We start from the raw sequence: 22876 nt of genomic DNA, 5'->3' as shown, positions 1-22876 counted from the left end.
GCTTCTTAAAATCTGGGAAATAGAAAATTACAGTGGAATTCTTGTTTTTGGGAACTAGAAAATAAATGGAGTTATGGAGTGGTGTTTAAATATGGCAGCAAATTAGAAAATATTTTTAAAACTGGATAATGCAGAACATAAAATTTAAAATGCATATATGGAGATGGTCAAATAATTAAGTGAAAAAATTCTGAGTTAATAAACGTATAATAATAATGTATAACATACAATTATATGTTAAATATAAAAATTATAAGGCATTAAAATAACATTTTATTGAGAGTCAAAACAGTTAGATTTGGGATTTTACTACAGTACATAACCTCTCTGATATTGGTCTTCTTTATATAAAAATAAGGATTATATATTAAGTCTCTTTCTTACATCATGGGAATGCTCTGTATTCCCAGAGAGACATTTATAAAATTTCTAGAAAACTGCAAAACCCTATTCAATTATATGATGGAAACTGTAAAAATAATAATGAGGCTTCTTTGTCTAAATTTTGAAAACATTATAGAAATGCATCATTTTTTTTTGATAATCCCAATTCCTAAAATATACTGAATTTAGATGATTTTTATTACCTAAAATTCAAAAAAATATCGATTGTTTTGCTTAGCAAGAAATACAGTCAATACACATTATTCACAGATTTCACATCTGCGAATCTACCTACTTGCTGAGATTTATTTTCAATACGAAAATCATTCCTCATGGCATTTCCATGGTCATCGCACCTGCAGAGTGGTGGAAAGTTTTAATCACTCAATGTGCAGGTGTGCAGCTGAGGCCCAACAAGGCAATACTCTGATTTCCGTTTCAGCTCTCACGGTGTAAACAAAGGTCTTTATTGCAATCAATTTCGTGCCACCTTTTCCCGAATCTTTGAGCTTTTTGCTGGTGATTCCACTGTTTCAGATGGTTCCCAAGCACAACGCTAAGTTGCTTTCTAGTGTTCCTAACACAAGATGGCTGTGATGAGCATTAATAGAAAGTGTGTGTGTTAGATACGCTTTGTTCAAGCACGAGTGATAGTGTTACTGGCCTCAAGTTTAATGGATATGAATTGACAATATATTAAATAAGGTGTCTTTAAACAGAAACACCCACAAGACAAACCGTACAGATCTGTTGAGAATGTATTGTGACCAGAGGCTTGCGGAACTTAACACTGTATTTCCCCTGAGAGCAATGATTCAACTCACTAATTCAGTGTTTCCGGTTGACTTTATAGAATACAGGGTGGGGCAAAAGTAAGTTGACACTGGTGAGTATGCAAAACACAGTTTATTCCGGTATTATTTATTAATTATTGTATTATTTTTCATACAAACAACTATAAATCTACTTTTGTCCCACCCAGTATAGCTTACCATAAATAATGAAAATCAACTCTGTGTATATTTCTTAACTGTCCTCCCTAATTCTAAATAACTCAGGGAGCTATATTATGGGATATGTATAATATGATAATAAAATCATGATCTCATTGGTCCCCTTTGATGACTGTCAGCTCAGTATGAATTCTATAAGCGATATGGCAACAGAGCAGATTGGTTGGAGGTTTAAGGTCTGAAGCTGACCTCCACGGGGTCAAATCTTGTCTCTGACTCTTCTGACTGGCTTTCAGCCTGTAGATGAGCCTCTCAGCATATGTTGCCTCACTTACAAAAAGCAGAAAAAGCTAGCACAATAATAATATGATTGTATGAGGACTACCTGAAATAATTATAATGCATATATAAAAGTACCCAACCGATAGGGAAGACTGTAAAAAGTTAATTATTAGTATCTGCTAGCTTTGCAGATCATTTGGCAAAAGTACTGACAATATTCACAATAGCTATGCCTACTCCAAAACATAAAGCATTTGCGATTCAATTAAAATAGCAATGTTCTAATGCTGTTTTATATGCATTGGTAACATACACATATACATCTTTACTTAACAAAAACTCACAATAAATAATCATTGTGCAATTTAATGACATTTTAATAGATAATGACTTCCTGAAGAACTTGAAAAATGTGACTAAAATATATTTGTCATTCATTTTAATTATCTTTATTGTTAAGAGTATGACAGACGTCCCCGTCTTATTCCCTCATTGACCTCCTCCACCCTGCTCCCACTCCCCAGCCAGGCCTTCATTTTTAAACCCAACCCTATTCCCTCGTTATAATACTCTTGTGCATTTCAGCAAGTCCAAATTCCAACCCTCCAGTTCTCAGGCCAAAATTAAGTGGAAGTCATCCTCAAGGGACTCCTGTTCTTTCTCCCAAGCCCTACATCCAGTTCCACACCAAATACTGAAAAGTTGATCTTCAAAACGCCCAGATGACGGCCACTTCTCACCACCTCTACCATGTCCAGCCTGGATAGTGGCAACTGCTTCCAATAAATGTCCTAATACTTCCCTTTCCCTTCCCTTTGTCTGTATTCAACAGAGCAGCCAACGTGATCTAAATGTAAGTCAAATCTTGCTGCATCTCTTCTCAAAACCTTCCAGTGGCTCCCTTAATCGCCTGCAGGAAAAGTAGATCTAACATCCTTGTAGTAGGTTCGTTAGCTCCACGGCCTCTGACTGCACATCCTGCCCTGACCTCCTCTCCTCCACCTGAGCTGCACTGGTCTCTTGCTGTTCCTCAAACACAAGATGCTATCACACAGCTTTGCACTGCTGCCCAGTACCTGCTGCACCCACATTTCCTGCTGTACCCACAAGGCTCATGGCTCAAATGTCACTTTCTCTATCACACTATTTCTTAACTCCCTCTACTTCATTCTCCTTGCCTCCTCCAACAATTCTCCTTAGCTGATAAACTATATATTTTATTCATTTATGTATTTTTTCCCTGTTTCTCCCCAGAAGAATGTAAGCTCCAACGGTCAGAGATTTTTGCGTCCTTTGCTCCCTGCTGACCCCTTAGTATGGTATAGAAGGTCTTCAAATATTTATCAAATCAGTGAATGTGCACAGTTTCTCTTACTCATCAATAATCTTTGGAAAATTAAAGAATATTGAACATGAAAGACTAAATGCACCATGGCATTTAAGTAAAATAAATCTCGATTCTGAGGTTGTTAGCAGGAACATATTTCTACATTAATTAAAATGTTCATGACAAAGTATTTAATCTAAATTTATTTGTAAGTAAATTATTTCTGTGGCTGGATGGTGGGCTGACTATAACACAGTGGCAATGAGGCTACTCAGACTTGCTTAATCCATTAATCTGATTTCTTGGTGGTACATTTGCATTGCTAACTTTTGTTTGTTTCTGCCATTACACTATAATATAAAATGTCTTTTTTGTTCACTGTGTAGCACCTAGAACATAGAAGTCACTCAATAAATATCTGTTTAACAAATGAACTGTAATTTACTTGAGAGAAGAAATTATGTTTAAAAAATTAGTGATCAACAAATAAATGAATGAAGACAGTGATCAGCGTATGAAGTTCACTGAATAACAGTAGCTATCAAATACATAACTTCTCATATATGGGCAGATCATTCTATGATGTGAGAATTGGCATTGTAAAGCCATAAAAATGCAAACAGCTGAACAATTATCAATTTAAATCTATGTTTACACATGAAATACAACCAGTTTCTATTTCTCAATTCTATCTGGTAAAGAAAAGCAGCAGCATCAGACACTGAGACCATTGTGCGCAGAAGCAAGTACTTCTAAATATAGCACAAAATGAGTAGAATGAAGAAGTCTAGAACATGTGTAAAGATGAATGTAGCTATAAGAGAGTTTTTATTAGATATGTGTTAATAATGAATGGTAATATTAAATGCAGGCTGAATTCCAAACACTGGCCTGCCATTCATTCATTTATGTGTTTATTTATGTATTCAACAAATATACACTGAGCATCTCTAAAGTGCTGGCATGTTTTTCTGGTTTTATTTTTCACTTAAAAATTTTTTTTAATTTATTGATTTTAGAGAGCGAGGAAGAGAGAGGGAAGGAGAGAGAGAAAGAAAGAGAGAGAGTGAGAAAAACATCAAGGAGAGAGAACATTGATTGGTTGTCTACAGCATTACCCCACTGGGGATTTGGCCCACAACCCAGACATGTGCCCTGACCAGGAATCGAACTGGCAACCTCTTGGTGCATGGGTCGACGCTCAAACACTGAGCAATACCGGCCGGGCGCTGGCATGGTTTTTTTTAACAAAAGTACTAATATTTTATAAGGATCAATATCAGGGTCTAAGCTATAATTGAAAACAACAAATACTTCCAATGATATTTACACTTAAAATTTTTATTTTCATAATATAAATGTCATAGATATTTCTTTACTAGATATAATCACGAGAACAAGATTCAATACAAGCCACACCTCCTTATTACTATATTCCTAGTTTACTAAAAATTAGTAGAAGGCATTAAAAAAATACAATTATCCAACCATTTTAGTTAGGACTGACTTATGAAGTATTAAGGCATAGAATAACCAAGAAAAAAATAACAGGAGGAGAACCTGCCATGATATTAACACAATTTTTTTTTATAAATTATGTAACCCATAATCATAGTCTCTAACTATCTTGTAATTTCAGGTGAATAAGCCATGACATATACACACATTTTTCCCCCTCTCTACTGAAATATTGTATATTATGTGATATTACTAGATAAATATGTAGCCTTTTAATTTTTTATTTTATTTTTCTTTATTGATTTTAGAGAGAGAGGAAGGGAGAAGGAGACAAAAGAGACACCAATGAAAGAGAACATTGATTGGCTGCTTCCTGCATGCCCCCCACTGGGAATTGGGGCCACAACCTGGGCAGGTGCCTGACTGGGAATCAAACTGGTGACCTCTTGGTGCATGGGTCGATGCTCAAGCCATACCATCCAGGCAATATGTGCCTTTTATATGCCATCAAATCTTCAAATGGTTATCAACTTAATTGCTTTACTTACTAATACAAGGAGCAGGACAATATCAGGATTATCACATGCACAGGCAATGTGCATTGGTGTCCAAAAGTCTTCGTCCTGGTGGTTGACATTGACCCCTTTGTCAATCAGGATCTCTGCAATGAAGGCATTATCATAGCGAGCACACTAAAGAAAAGGGAAAAAAAGAAAAGAAAATACAATATTTTAACAAGCTATGAGTAAGTTTATTCCAAATTCCCATAGATAGAAAATTCCAATGCCTATTTTAGAGATTTAGAGGTGGATCTAACCTGGGAAAGAATGTATTCATGTTTCTCAACTAACTTACAAGAAAAGGCATATATAAGACCTAAAGGGAAATTGAGCTCATGAGCAGTTGGAAGAAAAATAAGGAAGAAGGGGCAAATATTATAAAGAGAAAAAAAACATTTTACTACTTGGGTCCTCTTCATTTATAGATAATATTAGAAAATCTTGGAGCGTTTATCAGAATTATCTTTCTAAAATACAGATTTAATCACATGAACCTTCTGCTTTAAAAATGTATAGTTTCACCCTGCCAAAAGAATAAAGTTTCAGCATTTTATTTCCTCCAAGATGGACCAAACTTTTCACAGTCTTTCCATCTTCATTTGTCAACATTCTCATAAATAATCTTCACACTAGTTGCATAAGACAACTAGGCATTACATAACATGCCACTTGTAAAAGTTAACTGTTATGATTGAAGAAACTTCTAACATGTTTTAATGATTGCATAATATTATATTTTATAGATATTCCATAATATACTAGATCAAAACCTCCAGGAACTTATTTTGTTCTTATTTTTATTTACTATTTCTATTTAAAACATGTATTAATACTATATGTACAAGTCACACCTGGCTTCATGGGTGTAGGATCCATGGAGATGCATCCTGCCCTTGCTTTAATGCACTGCTATGGCCATCTTAAATATTTAATAACTTTTGTAGAGTTACACATATTCATATTGTACCTGGCCCTGAAAAGATTTAGCCCTTGTATAAGACTTTTTCATATCTGCATCATATGATATATCAATGTTAGATCCATATTAGTAAAAACAGGTAAAAAAAAAGAGACCTATTCATAGGTAAAATGCCTATCAGTAAAATTGCTGGGTTGTAAGACATACACTTTTTATATAATTTGGATGCACAAAACAGATTATCTTCCCCAAAGGTGTACAAAGCAATGATACCACCAGAAGTACTGTCAAACCAATACATCTACCTATTCACTGAATGGTAAAAGTAAAAATCATTCATTGGAGGACCTCCACTTTTGAGTAACAGGAATTGTATTTGCCTTCCTACCCCAAACTACTAAATAAAAAAAAGACACATTGTAGCCTCCGAGAGCTGAGAAGTAAACAAGGTAGCCCTACTCTTGCTGATACTACAACTTACTGCCTTGAGGGACTTCCCAAGCTACAGAACACAGAGCAGAATCCTGGTTAACCGATATCAGTCAGGAGGAAAATGAACTGAAGATCCAGAGAGATCCAGATGGTTAGAGTGCACAGGGCAGAGGAGCAGAGGGAATAGTTGCACAGAAAGAGAACTGCAGAGACCCCCTCAAGTACTCAGCTGAATCATGATCAGTACATACAATCTAGGAAACTACCCAACGTCAGAAACAGAACACTCTGAAACGACGAAGGACTCAGAGCTCATACATTGCCAGGAATCATGCCTGTTTCTACCAGCCAGGCTGTAGCCTTCATAATTTAGGGGGCATTGGGCAGAGACCAGATGTGTCTTGCATCCAGGGTGGGAAAATCCTTTCCTTAAAATAACTGTTGTGTTTCCACCCAAAAAATATTACATTCAAGGTCTGAAAAGACCAAACTACTTCCAAATAACATAACTGCCCCCAAAACAAAGCTTAAGATTATTAACAGAAATACAAAGGTATTCAGTACCCAAAAAGGCAGAATTGACTATGTCTAGCATCCAAAAAAAAAAATTATCATATATACAAAAAATTAGGAAAATAAGAAACACAATGAGAAGAAAAAGTGATGAATGGAAACCAACTCAGAATTTATATGCCTGTTAGAATGAGCAAATCTGAGTGTAAAAACTGTGATTATAACTATATTCCATATGTTTAAAAAGCTAAGGGAACTAAATGAACATGGTAAGTGGAGACATGGAAGATAGTAACAAGGCTCAAATTTTACTTCTAGAGATAACACAGTGGTTGAAATGAAAAATATACTACCGGATAGAATTAACAATTGAGTAAATATTGCAGAAGACAAGATTAATAAACTTGAAAACAGTAATATCAATTATACATAATAAAACACAGAGAGCCCTGCTGGTGTGGCTCAGTGGTTGAGCATCAACCCATGCACTAAGAGGTCGCCAGTTCGATTCCCAGTCAGGGCACATGCCCATGTTGTGGGCCCAGTCCCCAGTGGGGGACATGCAGGAGGCGGCCAGTCAATGTTCTCTCTCATCGATGTTTCCATCTCTCTCTTCCTCTCCCTTTCTCTCTCTCTAAAAATCAATGAAAAGAAAAAAAAAATTAAAAAACCAAAATAAAACACAGAGAGAAAAATGACTTTAAATGAACAGATAGATCATCTATGGGAAAACTTCAAAAAAAAAAAAAAAAATCTGACACCGAACAGATTGATAGCATGGAAATGGGAACTATGTAGATATTTATGTTTTGTTATCATTTAATTATATCAAAAATTAGTAATTAGAAGACAACCCAATGTTTTTAAAAAACTAGGCAAAAGATTTGAACTGATAACTTTACTAAAAACATAAGGTGTGGGAATTGTGGTTGACAATCATAATATGTAGTCATTGAAGAATATTCATATGTATCCATTACCTGACAGTCTCAAGAAGATACACTGAGTACAATGCAAAATTATGGTGTAAGTTCCCCATGAAGGGAGCTATGAGCACGCATGCACATTGGGATGCATGGAAGCACCCAGGGCTGTGTCAAACATGATGTCTGAGAAATTAGTTTCAGTTTTGAACTCGGATCTTTGGCTATCAGATGTTTCACATTGTATGCAACAGTATAGCAAAAGATCACTATTATCAGGCCCTGCTGGTAAGAACTGGGACCCCATCCACACTAGCTGCAGGTTTGGATACAAGGACTGATAAGGTAAGAACGAGAGAAAGAAAGCTCAAAACATTGTTTTGGAATTTGGAGCCTGGATTCAATTTCCTTTAGGAAATTCATATGAAAGTAATTTCTATTCCACTCTCATCTTTTTGAGAGCTCACTGCATAATCAATAAAGATGTGACCTCTTCCTCCTGTGCCTGTCAAGAGATCCTCAACCTGCACTTCAGGAATCCGCATTTATAATTCAAAGAAACCCACGGTTTGGCTTTTCAGTGTCTTTTACCAAAAAAGAGTCAATTAGATAGAGTGTTGAAAGTGATATCAGCCCCTTTCAAGTCATGTCATTTTTAGATTCACGTTTCAGAGAATTATGAATAATAATTTGACAGCAATAAATACCCTCTAATCACACTTGTCTGAAAAGATTATGATGGTTGAACATTCCTGTTACAATATTCTTACAATATTATTGCTAGATAGTAAACTAAATTCTCCCTAAAAATAATTTTCTTCAAGTTAACAAATCTGTGTCCCAATTCAGATTGTTCTTTATCACGTTGCCAATTTCTTCTGGGGGCACTTGATAGTGCCCAGTAAGTAGCTAGACAGCACTCTGCCCCCTCAGCAGCACTCTGACACCAGTTAGCTCCACCTGCAGCCTGGACCTGTATCTTCCAGCTCCTCCTGGCACCATCCTCTGCCTCTCGAAGTGCCAAGAAGGACTGGCTAGATGATGTGTGGGACTCAGCACAAAATGAAAACGTGGGGCCCCTTATTCCAGACTTACTAAGTGTTTCAAAATGGTGACAGCGGAACATGAAACCAAAGCACAAGGCCTTCTAAGCACAAAGCCCTTTGTGACTACATGGACCCCCCTCCCAGGAAGTCTACCCTGATGACAAGCCTCTTAATGAACCTGCCTCCCAGGTTCCTTCAAATCCATACATGAGCCTTTCTCTCCCGTTAGCATCATCCCTTTGCTTCCACTGTGCTCCTTCACTTGGCCCTCTGCTTCCTGTTGCACTGTCCTGTATGGATGTCGCCCATTCCACATCCCCCCAGAAATTCCCCAGGGACAGGACATATTTTCCTTGGCTCTGATTAATTTTCTCACTGGTCTTTACTCTTGCAGCACCTGCCCTTTCTCTTCTGGGAAAACAAAGGCGGCTGGAGTTACGTGCTCGGTGGCCAGAGGCTCTGGTCTGGGTGAGCAGGGCAAAGTGTGGACAACCGCCACATAGTGACTACTTTGGCTGACATCTACACCATTTCTATAATGATATTTTTTAGACATTTTCTCTAGAGTCCTAGTAGTCTGCCTCTTTTCAAAATATATTATTTATTCCTCAATTTTAAAGATGTTGAACTGCTTCTACTGTAGTAAGTTGCTGTCTCTACTTCTTACAGCTCCGGAGACTTCAAAGAAATATAGAGTGAAGCCCAAGGTCAGCCCTGTCAAGAGCACCAGCTTTTCTTATAAGGGTAGGAAAGTGATTAAAATATTTAGAATTTAAGCTTCTAGTAAAAACATTCCTATTTTTGTATTAAGTTTTTATTATATACAACACACATGCTTATGATTTTAAATGTTCAAGCATTTTATAAAAGGAAAAATGAAAGACCTTGTCTTCTTCCTTCAACCTGAATCACTGTTAAAAATTTCTTGTCTAGTCTTTAAGATTTTCTTGGCTGATGAAAAGACTCGATCATCTATCTATCTATCTATCTATCTATCTATCTATCTATCTATCATCTATCTATCTATCTATCACCTATCAATCATCAATTCATTGATCTCTCTGTATATATCTATATCTATATACATATATAGATACAGATATCTACCCCCTTCCTCCCTCATCTATCAATCCCATTATACTATATGTACTAATCCCTAACCTGATATTTACCAGTGTCTTGGACATATTCTCACATCTGTCATAGCTCAGTGGTTTTTTTTTAATTATTTTAAAAAATTTTTCCTTTATTGATTTTTAGAGAGACAGGAAGGGAGAAATAGAAACATTGATGAGAGAGAACATCGACTGGCTGCCTCCTGCATGCCCTCCACTGGGGATCAGGCCCACAACCTGGGCATGTGCCCTGATCAGGAATCGAACCAGTGACCTTTTGATGTATGGATCGACGTTCAACCAATGAGCCACACTGGCTGGGCTTAAAAAATTATTAAAGTATAGTTTGGCATACAATATTGATTAGTTTCCATTGTGCAATATAGTGATTCACCAATTATATACCTTACAATGTAATCACCACAATAAGTCTAGTAATCATCTGATAGTATTGTCATATTCTCTATGCTGTACACTATATCTCTGTGACTTACTTAGTTTATAACTGGAGTGTGCCCCACTTTGCACCCATCCCCCAATCCCTTCCCCTCTGGCAACTATTAATTTATTCTGTCTATGGTGTCTTGTTGTTTTTTTGGGGGGAAGGGGTTAACTTTCAAATATAAGAGAAATTATACAGCATTTGTCTTTCTCTAACTTATTTCACCTAGCATAAAACCCTCTGGATCCATCCATTTGGTCGCAAATAGTAAAATTCATTCTTTTTTATAGCTGAGTAACATTCCACTACATGCTCTTTATCCATTCATCTATTGATGGACACCTAGGTTGCTTCCATATCTTGACTCTTGTAAACAATGTTGCAATGAACCTAGGGTTGCATATAGCTTTCAAATCAGTGTTTTTGTTGTCTTCAGGGAAATACCCTAACGTGGAATTGCTGAGTAGTATGGCAGATCTAATTTTAATGTTGGAGGAATCGCCATACTGTTTTCCATAGTGGCTACACATTTATATTAAAAGTACATTTCCCAGGTAAAAGTAAGAATGTTTCATATGTCTAATGTATTTCACTTAAGCTTCCCTACGGCCCGCTGCTGTCAAAGGACTGAATGAAAAGAATTTGCTTTCACACTCCATTCAAAAAGGTTCTGTTACCTTCAGGAGCTCTTTCTCGAGTGTTCATTTATTAAAAGCCGTAACACAAAACCCTGGATAGCATTTTAGCACGGTTTATGTGATTCGGTTTTCAGCTCCATAAATATCATACTATCTTAAAGAGTTAAATCTGAGTTTCCATTTATATTGCCCTCATGAGACTAAATCCCTGGTTGTTGATATTGTTACTTGTTGACATCATTTCCCTTCTATTACAGTACCTGACATCTCCCTTAGGTTGGATACATGAATTATTTAGCGAAGGGTAGGTAAACAGATAAAGTCAGATGCATTTGTTAACAATGTAGATATAACTTTAATTTATACGTACAAAAAATATTAAAGCCTGTTTCTTAAAGACCCATCTTTAATATGGTGGGAACTGTTCATCTCCAACATAAAAGTTCTTGTGTCACCTCTAAGGGGAATGCCCTATAGAAATCTACGCTTAGAGTCAGGTACTGAATTAATAATAATTGAGTTAAATAAACAAAGCTCTGGGAAATCACAGTTTCCACAGCTGATCGTTGATGCCCCACACAAACACACGCTGCTTTTTTCGCAAAGGCGTTGATCTAAGGACACGTAATTAGAGCTTTGGTGCTGATAAAGCATCAGGCTTCGCAACGTGGAATGCCTAAAAGGTAGGGTAACTGCAGAGCAACCTACTCCCTCTTGACATTTTAGATGGCTAAATTGCCTCTTTCGGTATTTAAGTCATTTTTAAACCCTGTAATTTTGTCTCTCTGGCAACCTACAATTTTTCATTTGTTTGTATTTACTCAGTAACCCCAGAAAAAGGAGACCCAGCACTGAGAACCATGTTCCTTCAGGCATCATCAGGTTTTCTTAGATGTATTTCGGGTCCATCTTCCCCCATCATCTTAGAGTCACAACCTCTGTTTAACAGTATAAAAATGTAATATATTTTTATTGGATCAAGAATTAATAATATATTTCCCATCTAGCTTATCACTTTAATCTTCTTATTTTGTTTCCAAAAGAATATAAGGTTTATTTATATTTATATGAGCCAGGCCAAAAGCAGAATATAATAAAATTCATTGGAGCAGTAAAAACAACTTATGGATGTAAAAGAATGATTGCCTAATACTCTATAATTGATACAATATTCTCTTGCTTATTTGTTGAATACTATTCATTTACAAAAGCATCTTCTTTAGGGCAGAGACTCTAACTCCATTTTCTAAAGATTATTTACAAATTATAATGCAAGTAATTAATAAATATTAATTTATCACCAAAGACAATAACATCCTTAATGTGAAACATCCTTTTTCTGATCATCTGTCAGATGTACTTGCTACTGAGTTTTGACCCCATAACTGAGTCACCCACATTTGTACTGGTCATCACAGTTCTTACCAGATGGAGCAAGGACCCTCCTGAGGAAACGGGTGTGTGGGGGTCCACCCCTTCCTTCAACAGTCGAAGTGCTGAAAGAATGAAAGAGGAGAAGAGAGTTACATCATGTCTTTCTTCTACACCCTGAACTAAAAATCACAGGATCAACTATAACCTGACATCACATGGTGCATCTACTTGCTGACTTGGGTATCTTCTTTCTCTGCCATTAGAAAAGTCCAGGAAGGCAAAGTCCTTGGAAGGTAAAGCCTTGGAAGAAATAGTGATAACTTAAGATATGCTGATGACACCATCTTACTGGAAGAAATTAGCAATGATTTGTAACAACTTCTGATTCAAGTGAAAGAAGAAAGTTACCAAGCAGGAATGCATCTGAACACCAATAAGACAAATATCATGACTACAGAAGCAATACACAACTTTAGCAGACACTGAAGACAAAAAAAGGGGTAGAGATTATGTTCAACTTGCTTTGGTCATCAATTCAAATGGAGATAATAGCCAAGAAATCAAGAAAAGGCTGAGACTTGGAAAGGCAGCAGAGGAAGAATTGGGAAAGATCACCAAGAGCAAAGATGCGTCATTAGAGACCAAGGCTAAGGTCATCTACACCCTCATGCCAATTACTATGTATCGATGTGAAAGTTGGTCAGTGAAGAAGGCTAATTGGGAAAAAATAAATGGATTCTTTTGCAATTTTGTTGGATGACAGCTCTATGAATACCCCAGATCACCAGAAAGATGAGTAAGTGGGTCCTAGAGAAAATTAAGCCTGAAATATCACTGGAGGCAAATAGTTGTCCTACGATGGGCACATCATGAAAAGGCAGGGTTCTGTGGAAAAGACAATAATGCTCAGAAAAAACAGAAGGCAGCAGGAAGGAGACCAATTATGAGATGGATTGACCCTACAATCTAATGAACAAAATAAACTGATAAACACTATAGATTCAGAGACATGGAAGCAAGGAAGAGAATGACAAATCTCAGAGGAAAGAGGGGGTGTTGGCTGGAAGAGATTAACCAAAGAATTTATATGCATATATGCATGACGCATGGACAAAGACAATAGTGTAGTGAAGGCCTGGAGGGAACAGGAGCAGGGTGGAGGGGGTCAACAGAGGAAGAAAGAGGTAACATCTGTAATACTTTCAACAATAAAGATAAATTTTTAAAAATAAGCCATAAGCTTGAGTCTACAGGAGCTGAGCAGAGCTACTGAGGACAGAACATTGTGGACATCACTCATTCATTGGACCGTCAGGAATCGGAGCTGACTTAATGGCTCATAAAACACACAAGACCTGTTCCTTTCTTTTCTTCACTGTTTCTGAAAACCACGCTGTTACAAGGTATGCAGATGTTCTTTCTCTCTCCCTTTCTCCACCTCTCTCCATACGTATAATAAATGAATGCACTTCTTGCTCCCTCACACACTTTGCACCTTTAATTTTAAAAAGTCCATTCAAAACAATAGTTCATTAAATATGTTTATCAGTGGTTTCCTTAGAAGATACATAGTACTTTTACCCTAAGATTTATTTTTTTAGCAAACGAAATTCTTCTTAAGTTAATTAATATTAACACTGTGCTTCACAGTCTATATAGCAAAGCACTTGTACAAAAGTGATCTCATCATATTAATTAAAACAGTAAAATGCCATCAGATTTTTACATCCAATCCACTATGCACATGTACAGTGAGTTACACATAATATGAAACAGTGATACTCTAAGTCTTGGGATTAGACAGATTTAAGCATAAGGCTTGGCTACTTCTCTATGCATCAGTTTTCATCAGTAAAATAATGGACTATTGTTGGACTCATGTCATGCAGGTATTGTGAGAATTAAACCAGGCAACATATGCAGCGTGCTTATTGTGCCTCCTGGTAAGGATCAATAAGTTATTTCTATTAGTATAATTACTATAAATCAGAAAACCCCATAATGTAATGTAAAATCCATATCTTAAGTTTAGTCTAATTTTCTCAAAATTCTCTGATTATTAAGTGTTGAATTTAAGCACAGGATAGAAGCAATGCAAATTTAGCAATATTCACCTGAAGGATGAGCTTGAAACTTATCAAAGTAGAAAAGGGAGTGAGGAGGACAACATACAAAGCAATGGAAGAATGATGAGCATAGCGAAGTGAACAACCCCTAGGACTGGAAAACTGTGAATGGCTTTGAGGAATGCACTATGGGGAGTATAGTACATCACAGTGCAGGATTTGGAAGTCATTTTTTGGCCAAGTTGGAGGACCACAGGATTTTAAGCAAAGGAGTAAAAGATTTATTAGGTAAGTGCTATGAGCTAAATGTTTGCCACCTCCCCCAAATCCACATGTTGAAGCCTAATCTCCAAAGTGATGACATCAAGAGGAGGAGACTTTGGGAGGTAATTAGGTAGCATTGAGGGAGGTCATGACAGTGGAGGCATCATGATGGAGCCACCCTTATAAGGAGCTGAAGAATCCAAAAGCTCCCTCGCTGGCCACATGAGGACAGAACGAGAGGACAGCCATCTGTAAGCCAGGAAGCTGTCCTTACCAGGGCCTAACTCTGCTGGAGCCTTCATCTTGGGCTTCCCAGCCTCCTGAACTGTGAGAGATAAATGTTTGCTCTGTAAGCCCCAACTCTACAGAATATTTGTTACATCAGCCTGAGCTGACTAGGACAATAAGAGAGGGCACCACGAAGGCTAGAGAGGGTCGCTTGCTCTCACTTTCTGTTTAAATTCTGAATGGAGATTCAGGCTCAGTCCAGAGGAGTGGCTGCACTGAGGTGCATGGCTTTGTTACTGATGATAAATGGCCAAACAAGCTGTGGTTTAATGGGAATCGGAGCCTCAATGCAGAGAGAGGGGTCAAAGGCATCACTAACAGCCACGGTGGGCTTGAGTCATCATGTCCAGGGAATCCAGTCTACAACGTGCAGAGTACTGAAGGTAATCTCCACAGGAGCAGGGAGAGGGGGTGGGGGAGGAAGGCAGAGTCATCTGCTGGGAATGTTTAAAGACAGCTGGAGATGAAGATCTAGATGTCTAGGTGTCGAGATAGATGGGTGGATAGAAGGATGAATGCAGGGATAGATGGATGGATAGACAAATATATGTTTATGAATTTATTCCACATGTTACTGATGTAAAGGCTGTGTAGTCTACATTTACAAATATTAATTAAATATGCAATACTTATTACAAATTCTATATAGCCAACTGATTCTCACAGAATGCTTTTGGTAATTTTTACTGAACTCTTGAATCCACAGGGACTCCAAAAGTTACGGTTACAATTAATGAATGTGACTTTGATGTTTGGTTGTTATCTTCATTGGCATTAATGGGTAAGAGCCAGGGGTTGCAAACTACAGGCATAAGCAGCAGGCCAAATCCAGTCCTGGCCTATTTATGTACAGCCACTGAATGAAGAATGATTTTTTATAGTTTTAAAGGGTGCATAAAAAATAAAACAGCAATAAAAAAATATTTAAGAAGAATGTGTAACAAAGACTTTATATAGCCCCTAAACTTTAAACTACTGACTAGTTTCTGATAGGAAAAGTTTGTTGAGTTCTGAACCAATTAAATATGTCAGAACATAACTCATTTATCAATTATCTCAGTGACATCTTTCCTGAATCAGACAACAGTTTTTGAATAGTGTAATCATATTTCATCACATTTTTGTGCTGTGCACACGATCATAGCTACGGAAATATTTTTAAAATATAGCCTGCATCATTAATATTTACTCCATCATTACATCAAATCTAAACAATGAGTAAGACAATAAATCAAGCCTTGATTTGCAGTAGTTTTCTATTTCTGTGGTGTAATTCTACCCCTGTTTGATTTTAAGTTGTGATGTGATGTGGTTAAACCCACAGTCGGGAAAAGATGTGACCAACCTCAAAATTGTGTGGCATTTCCACCACACAGACACAAGAAACATAGATAACTTCAAGAGCATAAATGAGAGACAAATGTGGTGAACTAATCAGGAAGTGATACATTTTGAGTATGTATTATTTTTGTTTTGTTTTTAAGAACATCCACTTAGTTGTACTTAGTTTTAAACACAGGCTTTGTTTAACTATTTCACAACTAACGCACACGTTCTTTTTTTTTCTCACCCGAGGACATTTTTGCATTTATCTTCAGATAGAGCAGGAGGGAGAGCGGAAGGAAGAGAGAGAGAGAAACATGATGCGAGAGAGACACATCGAGTGGTCGCCACCCACACGACGCCGGGGTCGGGGACAAACTGCAACTGAGGTACGTGCCCTTAGCAGGAACCGAACCCGGGACTCTCCGGTCTGCAGGCCAACGCTCTACTGCTGAGCCAAACCGGCCAGGGCCAACTCACACATTCTTGAAAGTTTAGCAATTGGCTCTCAGGGGACGTAGGGTAAGCTTCAGGAGCTACGGGAAGCAGTTCTGAGGTGGGTGAGGAACACTATCCAAGACTGCCCAGGAATGAGGACACTACACTCAAGAACTCCATAATACTTCTTGCCACAGTGATAGAGATGTCTAAGCCCTGCCAGGCTTTCCTTCATTGGGTCAGACATCCACTTACAGTGAAAAATTTGAACTTCTTTTTTTTTTCTCAGAAAGTATTATTTTCTGAAAGAGTTGCTTACATTATCAAGTAGAATAACTAATTCTGAACCCCTGAGTGCCTGAGTATTGACTGGTTTTCCCTTGGATACCTCAACATTAAGATAAAATCAACTATTAAACAAAACAAAGAAATAACATAGACTGAGCTAAATTTTATGCCTCTGCTAAGGATTAAAAATTGGACATCATAAGGTACCTAGATATAAAGATATAATGAAGAAAATGAAACTTGCATGGTAATTCATTTAGAACAAAGTACTTTGAAAAAGAAGGGGCACATCTTCATAAAACACACACAGAGCACTATACGTATGTACTTAGAATCTTATACCACTCTAAGAACTTTAAGTATAATAATTACTTTAATTTTCTCAACTCACAGGTAGATAGCATCATTGCCACTGCCTTACTAATAAGAAAACTACTGCTCTGATAGATTATGTGATATCCCACACCACAGGGTAGCACAGCAGATCTAGAACTCAGGAATGGGCAGTATGACTTTAAGGACTGTATTCTTCACCAAGAAAAGCAGTAGGACATTTCCCTCTCACATCACATGACAGGCCCTTCAACTCTAACACAAAACAGAAACCAAGATCCATTTTTATGCCCTCATAATTACTAACTTTGTGGGATTACCTCAAAATACTTTCTACAAAAAGGTATGGGATCATTGCAACCTTGTAGTCACCTTGCAGTTATTCAAATCACCAGTCACGTGAAATGGTACCACTACTCTGAGTCTTCTGTTACAATAAAATCTGCAAGAAAACAACAGCCCAAGGAAAAACAGCCATCTGGAGACCAAACAGAATAATGAAGCTTGGGATCTCTTTTATAGTGTAACTGCTTGGAACTGATTCAGCATTTCTTGTATATTTGTGGCTTCATCATCAAACTGCCACAAAACTCCATCGAGATGATTTGATATTTAAAAAGAAACATTCAGTTTCTAAATTTCAGCTACTGGGGTAAAAAAAAAATTAACTAAAATACATCACAAAATTTTTCTAAGTATCTTTCATAGACTAGGCAGCTGTCCCCACCGTCACCAACAATAACCAAACCCACAGTCCACCTGGTAACCAGCATTTTTTCCAGTCTCTAGTTTAGACAGTACCATGAGTTATCTCTGTTGCTGATATAGAGCAAGCACATTGATTATAACAACTTAACAGCAACTTCATGAAACTGCATGCTTCGGCAATCATGTGAGCTGGTGGACATTCGATTGCAGAACAATCGATGACTATTCTCATGTCATTCTCACAGTGATGGTGGGTCTGTACACACAGAGATTTTACAATTCAAATCAAGAAGGGAAAGGATGAGTACAACAAAACATAACCACGGGTTCTAAATTTTGTCCCAGTTATAAGCCTTTCAAAAGGCATTTTCTAGAATGAGGAAAAGACAATAATATATAATGATATGTTAACAACTGGTAAACCTGGTTGAGAGGTAGATGGAAGTTCTCTGTATTGTTTCCCCAACCAGGCTAGTGTTATTTTTCTTAAGTAAAATAGAAATGTCAATGTGAAGACTTCTAAAATTGTAGATATGAAAATTTCCGTAACAGTTGGTAGTCCTCTAAGAAATGCTGTAAAAGGTGTATCTAACCTCATCAATATGGCAATAAAGAAGGGAAGCAGAAAGCAGTGATATAGGAATTATGTTATCAATATCACAGAAATGTCTGTTTGCACAGTAATGGTCCTTAATGTACAGATTCCCTGCCCAAGATAGAACTCGAATTTTAGGATGTCTAAGAATGACTTGAGGATTTTTTAAAATAGATCATCCTCCTTCTGCGCTTCTTGATCTGTTTTCCATTATTGGCCACCCCTTCCCCACGGCCTCCACCATGAAACTAATTCCACAGACACTCTGTATGTCTCCCTATGAAGGGCGACAAAAGGTTATTAAAGCTAAAATTTTTCTCCCCCAAGAACCAACTTTCCCACTTCAGGGACTATCATTGCCTTCTTCAGAATTACACCTTATTCCCACTTTCAGTTGCTCTGATTCATGAGTTTGGGGATGGAATCTAAAACTATGAACTTTAAAGAAACACTCCAGGAGATTTTGGTGCAAATGCCTGCTGAAGACACTTTGAGAAAAACTGCTAGGATTTGAGTCTCAGAAAATTACCTCTGAATGTCCTTCTTGGAGCAACAGAACTAGCAGTGGCAGTCACCGATTCACGCAGACCATTCCCACTAATTTACCACGGAGCACAATACCCTCTAGGTCCATCCATGCTTTCCCACTGAGAATCTGGCCCCTCCTGCTGAATGTACCACTGCATCCCTCAGAACACAATGTATTTTCAGTAAATACATATTTAGCCAAACTTACCTGACCTGAATCTTGGTTTAGTGGAGATGGTCAAGGTCTTTGTAGACAGGAAGGTCTCAGGTCTGAACACACCCTGAGCCTGGCAATGATTCTCAACCCTCACTAAGCTTTAGATAAGCTGGTAGAATTTTTAAAAAGAATACAAATGCTCAGGTTCTGTCACCAAATTTTTAAATTGAGTCAGTCCCAGATGTGCTCATCTATGCATATGTTTTTAAGGTCAAGGCACCTCCGTGATTATAATAGGGGGAAGAGTGCCAACAGCGGAAATCAGTGTCCAAAGGGCTGTAGAGCTTGTTTCTATCTCAGCCTAGCAATGACCTGAGGGACTCTGATAGGTTTTAACGCTCACAGTGAGCATCTGTCTGAAATCTATATTCAGGTGAGTTGCTTAGTCACACCTGAAGTGGTTGCTTCTGATTTGGATCAGGTCCACATGCATCAGCAGGACACTGCAGGATGCTAGAAGCCACTTTCCTGGGAGAGGAGACCTGTGAGGATGGCATATGGGATCAGAGCTGCATTAGGGTTGCAGACTTAGCAAAAGGACTATGGACTAGTCAGCTAGGTGCACTGGATAATCAACGGGGCCAAGGCCCACCTCTGCTGCATTGACCTACTAGGCTTCAGGCAGTTAAGACTAATTTCATATTACTTTGCAACGGGTTTAACATTTCAACTTTGTTACCCACCTTGGCCAAAATGGACCCAATTAAAGCCTCGAGGTTGTAAACCTGAGGACTAAGGTGCCCATTGCCCGACTGATTCAAAATCCCAACCCAGGGTGCAGGTCTGACTAATTCATAAAAATCCAGTCAGTGTCTTGTATTGGCTAAGGGTGATTTTAGAAGTTAAGAGTTGTGAGAGAGAAAAATACTTAAAAAAAAATCTTGTCTTCGTAGCATTTACAATGTAGTGGATTGGGGGTGGAAAAGACAAAAGACAAACAAGAAATAATTATACAGTAGAGGGCTTTGTAATTCTTGAATTCGTGAGTGAACATCCTGACTATATTTTTGAAAATTATTTGCCATTTTTTTCTCTTCAAATGTTGCCTGTAACCCATTTCCTTTCTTCCTACTTCAAGAAACTCACTGACATATCGCTGAAAGGATATCTCCAAAACAGGCTGTTATCAAACTCACCTATGTTACAGAATTTCTAAGACATATTACTAAGGCATATATGTCCATTGGGAATCAGAAATGGCCTCTGTACCTAAACCAATTCTAAATCATTAACTCCCTCAACATTCCCAAATAGACCCCAAGTGACAGTTTTATGACAACAAACATTTAACTGCATCATATTTCTTCGAATCTTGTTTCAGGAACAGTAGTAAATCCAGAATGCACACATTATAAATACATGCTTCATTTTTTAGTTCTCTCTCTCTCTCTCTCTCTCTCATATGATCCACTGTCAATTTATGTTGCATAACTTTAAAATGCTCTTTTGTATATACCCCTGCATTGCACCAACATGGTCCCAGGAAATCAGATGAGTGTACATGTGTAGCCTTCAGTCTTAACCCTATTCTATTCTTTCATCTACTTGTTCACTTTTTGATAAGTCAAAATTGCACGTTTTACAACTTTATTGTGTCTTACTTTATACTAAATGATTATATTAAAAATCTGCCATAACTGTTAAAACAATGAGTACTAACATTTCAAAATGCTGGTTACTAAGTAATAACTATTTGTTGGTAAATCAAACTATTATAACTAATATCAGAGAGAACAAAAATAATTACCCAAGGGAGAAAAAAGGACATGAGGCAAACTGCTCCTTCATTTCCCAGGATTATTATCAAAAAGCCATGACACATCCCTATCATAACACCAATGGACTTTTTTTCCCTGAAGAAAAAGGAAAAGCTGACTCAAAATTCATATTGAATTACAGGGATGCCTAAATAGTCAAAACAACCTTGCAAAAGAAAGAAAAATAAGATGGGATGATTCATACTTTCCGATTTCAAAACTAACTGCAAAGCTGTAGTAATCAAAACAGTGTGGCACTGATATAAGATGGACATGTGGACCCGGGAATTGAAATTGAGAATTCAGAACCCATAAAACCAGATATCTATGTTCAAAAGATTTTCAACAACAGTTCCGGATCCTTAAGTGGAGAAGGAATAGTCTCTTCACACATGTGGTTTCCTGGACAACTGGGAGCTTCAATAATTAAAAAAAAAATATATATATATATATATATATATAGCAAGCACTGATGAGAATGTGAGAAAATGAAACCCTCATAAATTGTAAGTGGAAATGTAAAATGGTTCAGTGACTGTGGAAAATTGTTTAAAGGTTCTTCAAAATGTTAAACACAGATTACCAGATGAACTACATGAACTACCAATCCCACTTCTAGGTATAAATCCAAAAGAATTGATAATAAGTACTCAAGCAAACATTTATTCACAAATGTTCATAGCATCACTATTCACAATAGCTCAAAATAACCCAAATATCCATTAACTGGTTGATGGATAAACAAAGAGTGTTGTATCTATATAAAGGAATATTATTGGGTCATAAAAAAAGGAATGCAGTACATGCTACAATACAAACAGACATTAATTAACATTATGTTGAGCTAAGAAGTCAGACACTTTACACTATATATTGTGTGATTTTACTTATATGAAATGTCAAGAAAGGGGAAATTTATGGAGATGGAAAGTAGATTCATGGCTGTCAAGGGCTGTGGGAAGAGGAAATGAAGAGTGACTGCTTAATAGATATGCGATTCCATTTGGGGTGATGAAAGTGTCTTGGAACTAGATAGTGGTGTGGATGCACAACTCTGTGAGGGTGGTGAATGCCATTGACTAGTACACTTTGAAAAGGTTAAAATGGTTGTTTTGATTTTAGATGAATTTTATCACAATAAAAAGCCATAATACCTCTACTGTGGTATTCTTAAACATTATAACTTTCTTAAACCATGCATACTTTACTATAATGATGTTTTATAAAACCACATTTGCAGAAAATCTAATGTCAAATTTATTTGAGCGTAAAAATCTTTATTTTTTTTTCAATAACTCTGAGGTAGGAAGGAAACAACTCTGGGGGATAAGTAAGCCTTCTTTCTTATCTGTATTATATTCATTTGTATTTTTATCTAATGTGCTAAAATTATGTATATTTAGTCCCAAGAATGACCAGTGAGAATAGTTTTGAATTTATAGGTGTAGTTTCAGGTAACATCAAATGACTCAATAGAGGTCCTTCAGCACCATGGGCATCACTTCATAAAATTTTCAACTCAACCTAACAAAAAACACACGCTTAGGTGTACTTGACCCAAGTTTCCATTTCAATCACTACCTTTCTTTTTGAGTCTCATTAAATTGGCACATTGTTCTCTTTTTACACTGAGACATATGGTCCATTAAGCATTTATAATTGTTGTCCCCAGAGAAGCTCATGTAGAAAAATACGTACCTTGTGA

At 37.2% G+C, this 22876-nt stretch overlaps 1 protein-coding gene across 1 annotated transcript in view; it reads right to left on the bottom strand.

Annotated features, from left to right (window-relative positions):
- MYO16 (myosin XVI) overlaps positions 1-22876 on the bottom strand; it is a 422200-nt gene that overhangs the window by 375712 nt on the left and 23612 nt on the right. Inside the window, exons 2-3 of the mRNA XM_036250228.1 lie at positions 12418-12488; positions 4953-5096 (exon numbers count right to left, since the gene is read on the bottom strand). Coding sequence (XP_036106121.1) covers positions 4953-5096; positions 12418-12488 — 215 coding nt within the window. The remainder of the gene's footprint in view (positions 1-4952; positions 5097-12417; positions 12489-22876) is intronic.

This window comes from Molossus molossus, unplaced genomic scaffold, assembly GCF_014108415.1.
Source record: "Molossus molossus isolate mMolMol1 unplaced genomic scaffold, mMolMol1.p scaffold_m16_p_9, whole genome shotgun sequence".
Classification (NCBI taxonomy): Eukaryota; Metazoa; Chordata; class Mammalia; order Chiroptera; family Molossidae; genus Molossus; species Molossus molossus.
Note: the sequence above shows the minus strand (reverse complement) of the source record. Positions and strands in the feature narration are given on the sequence as shown.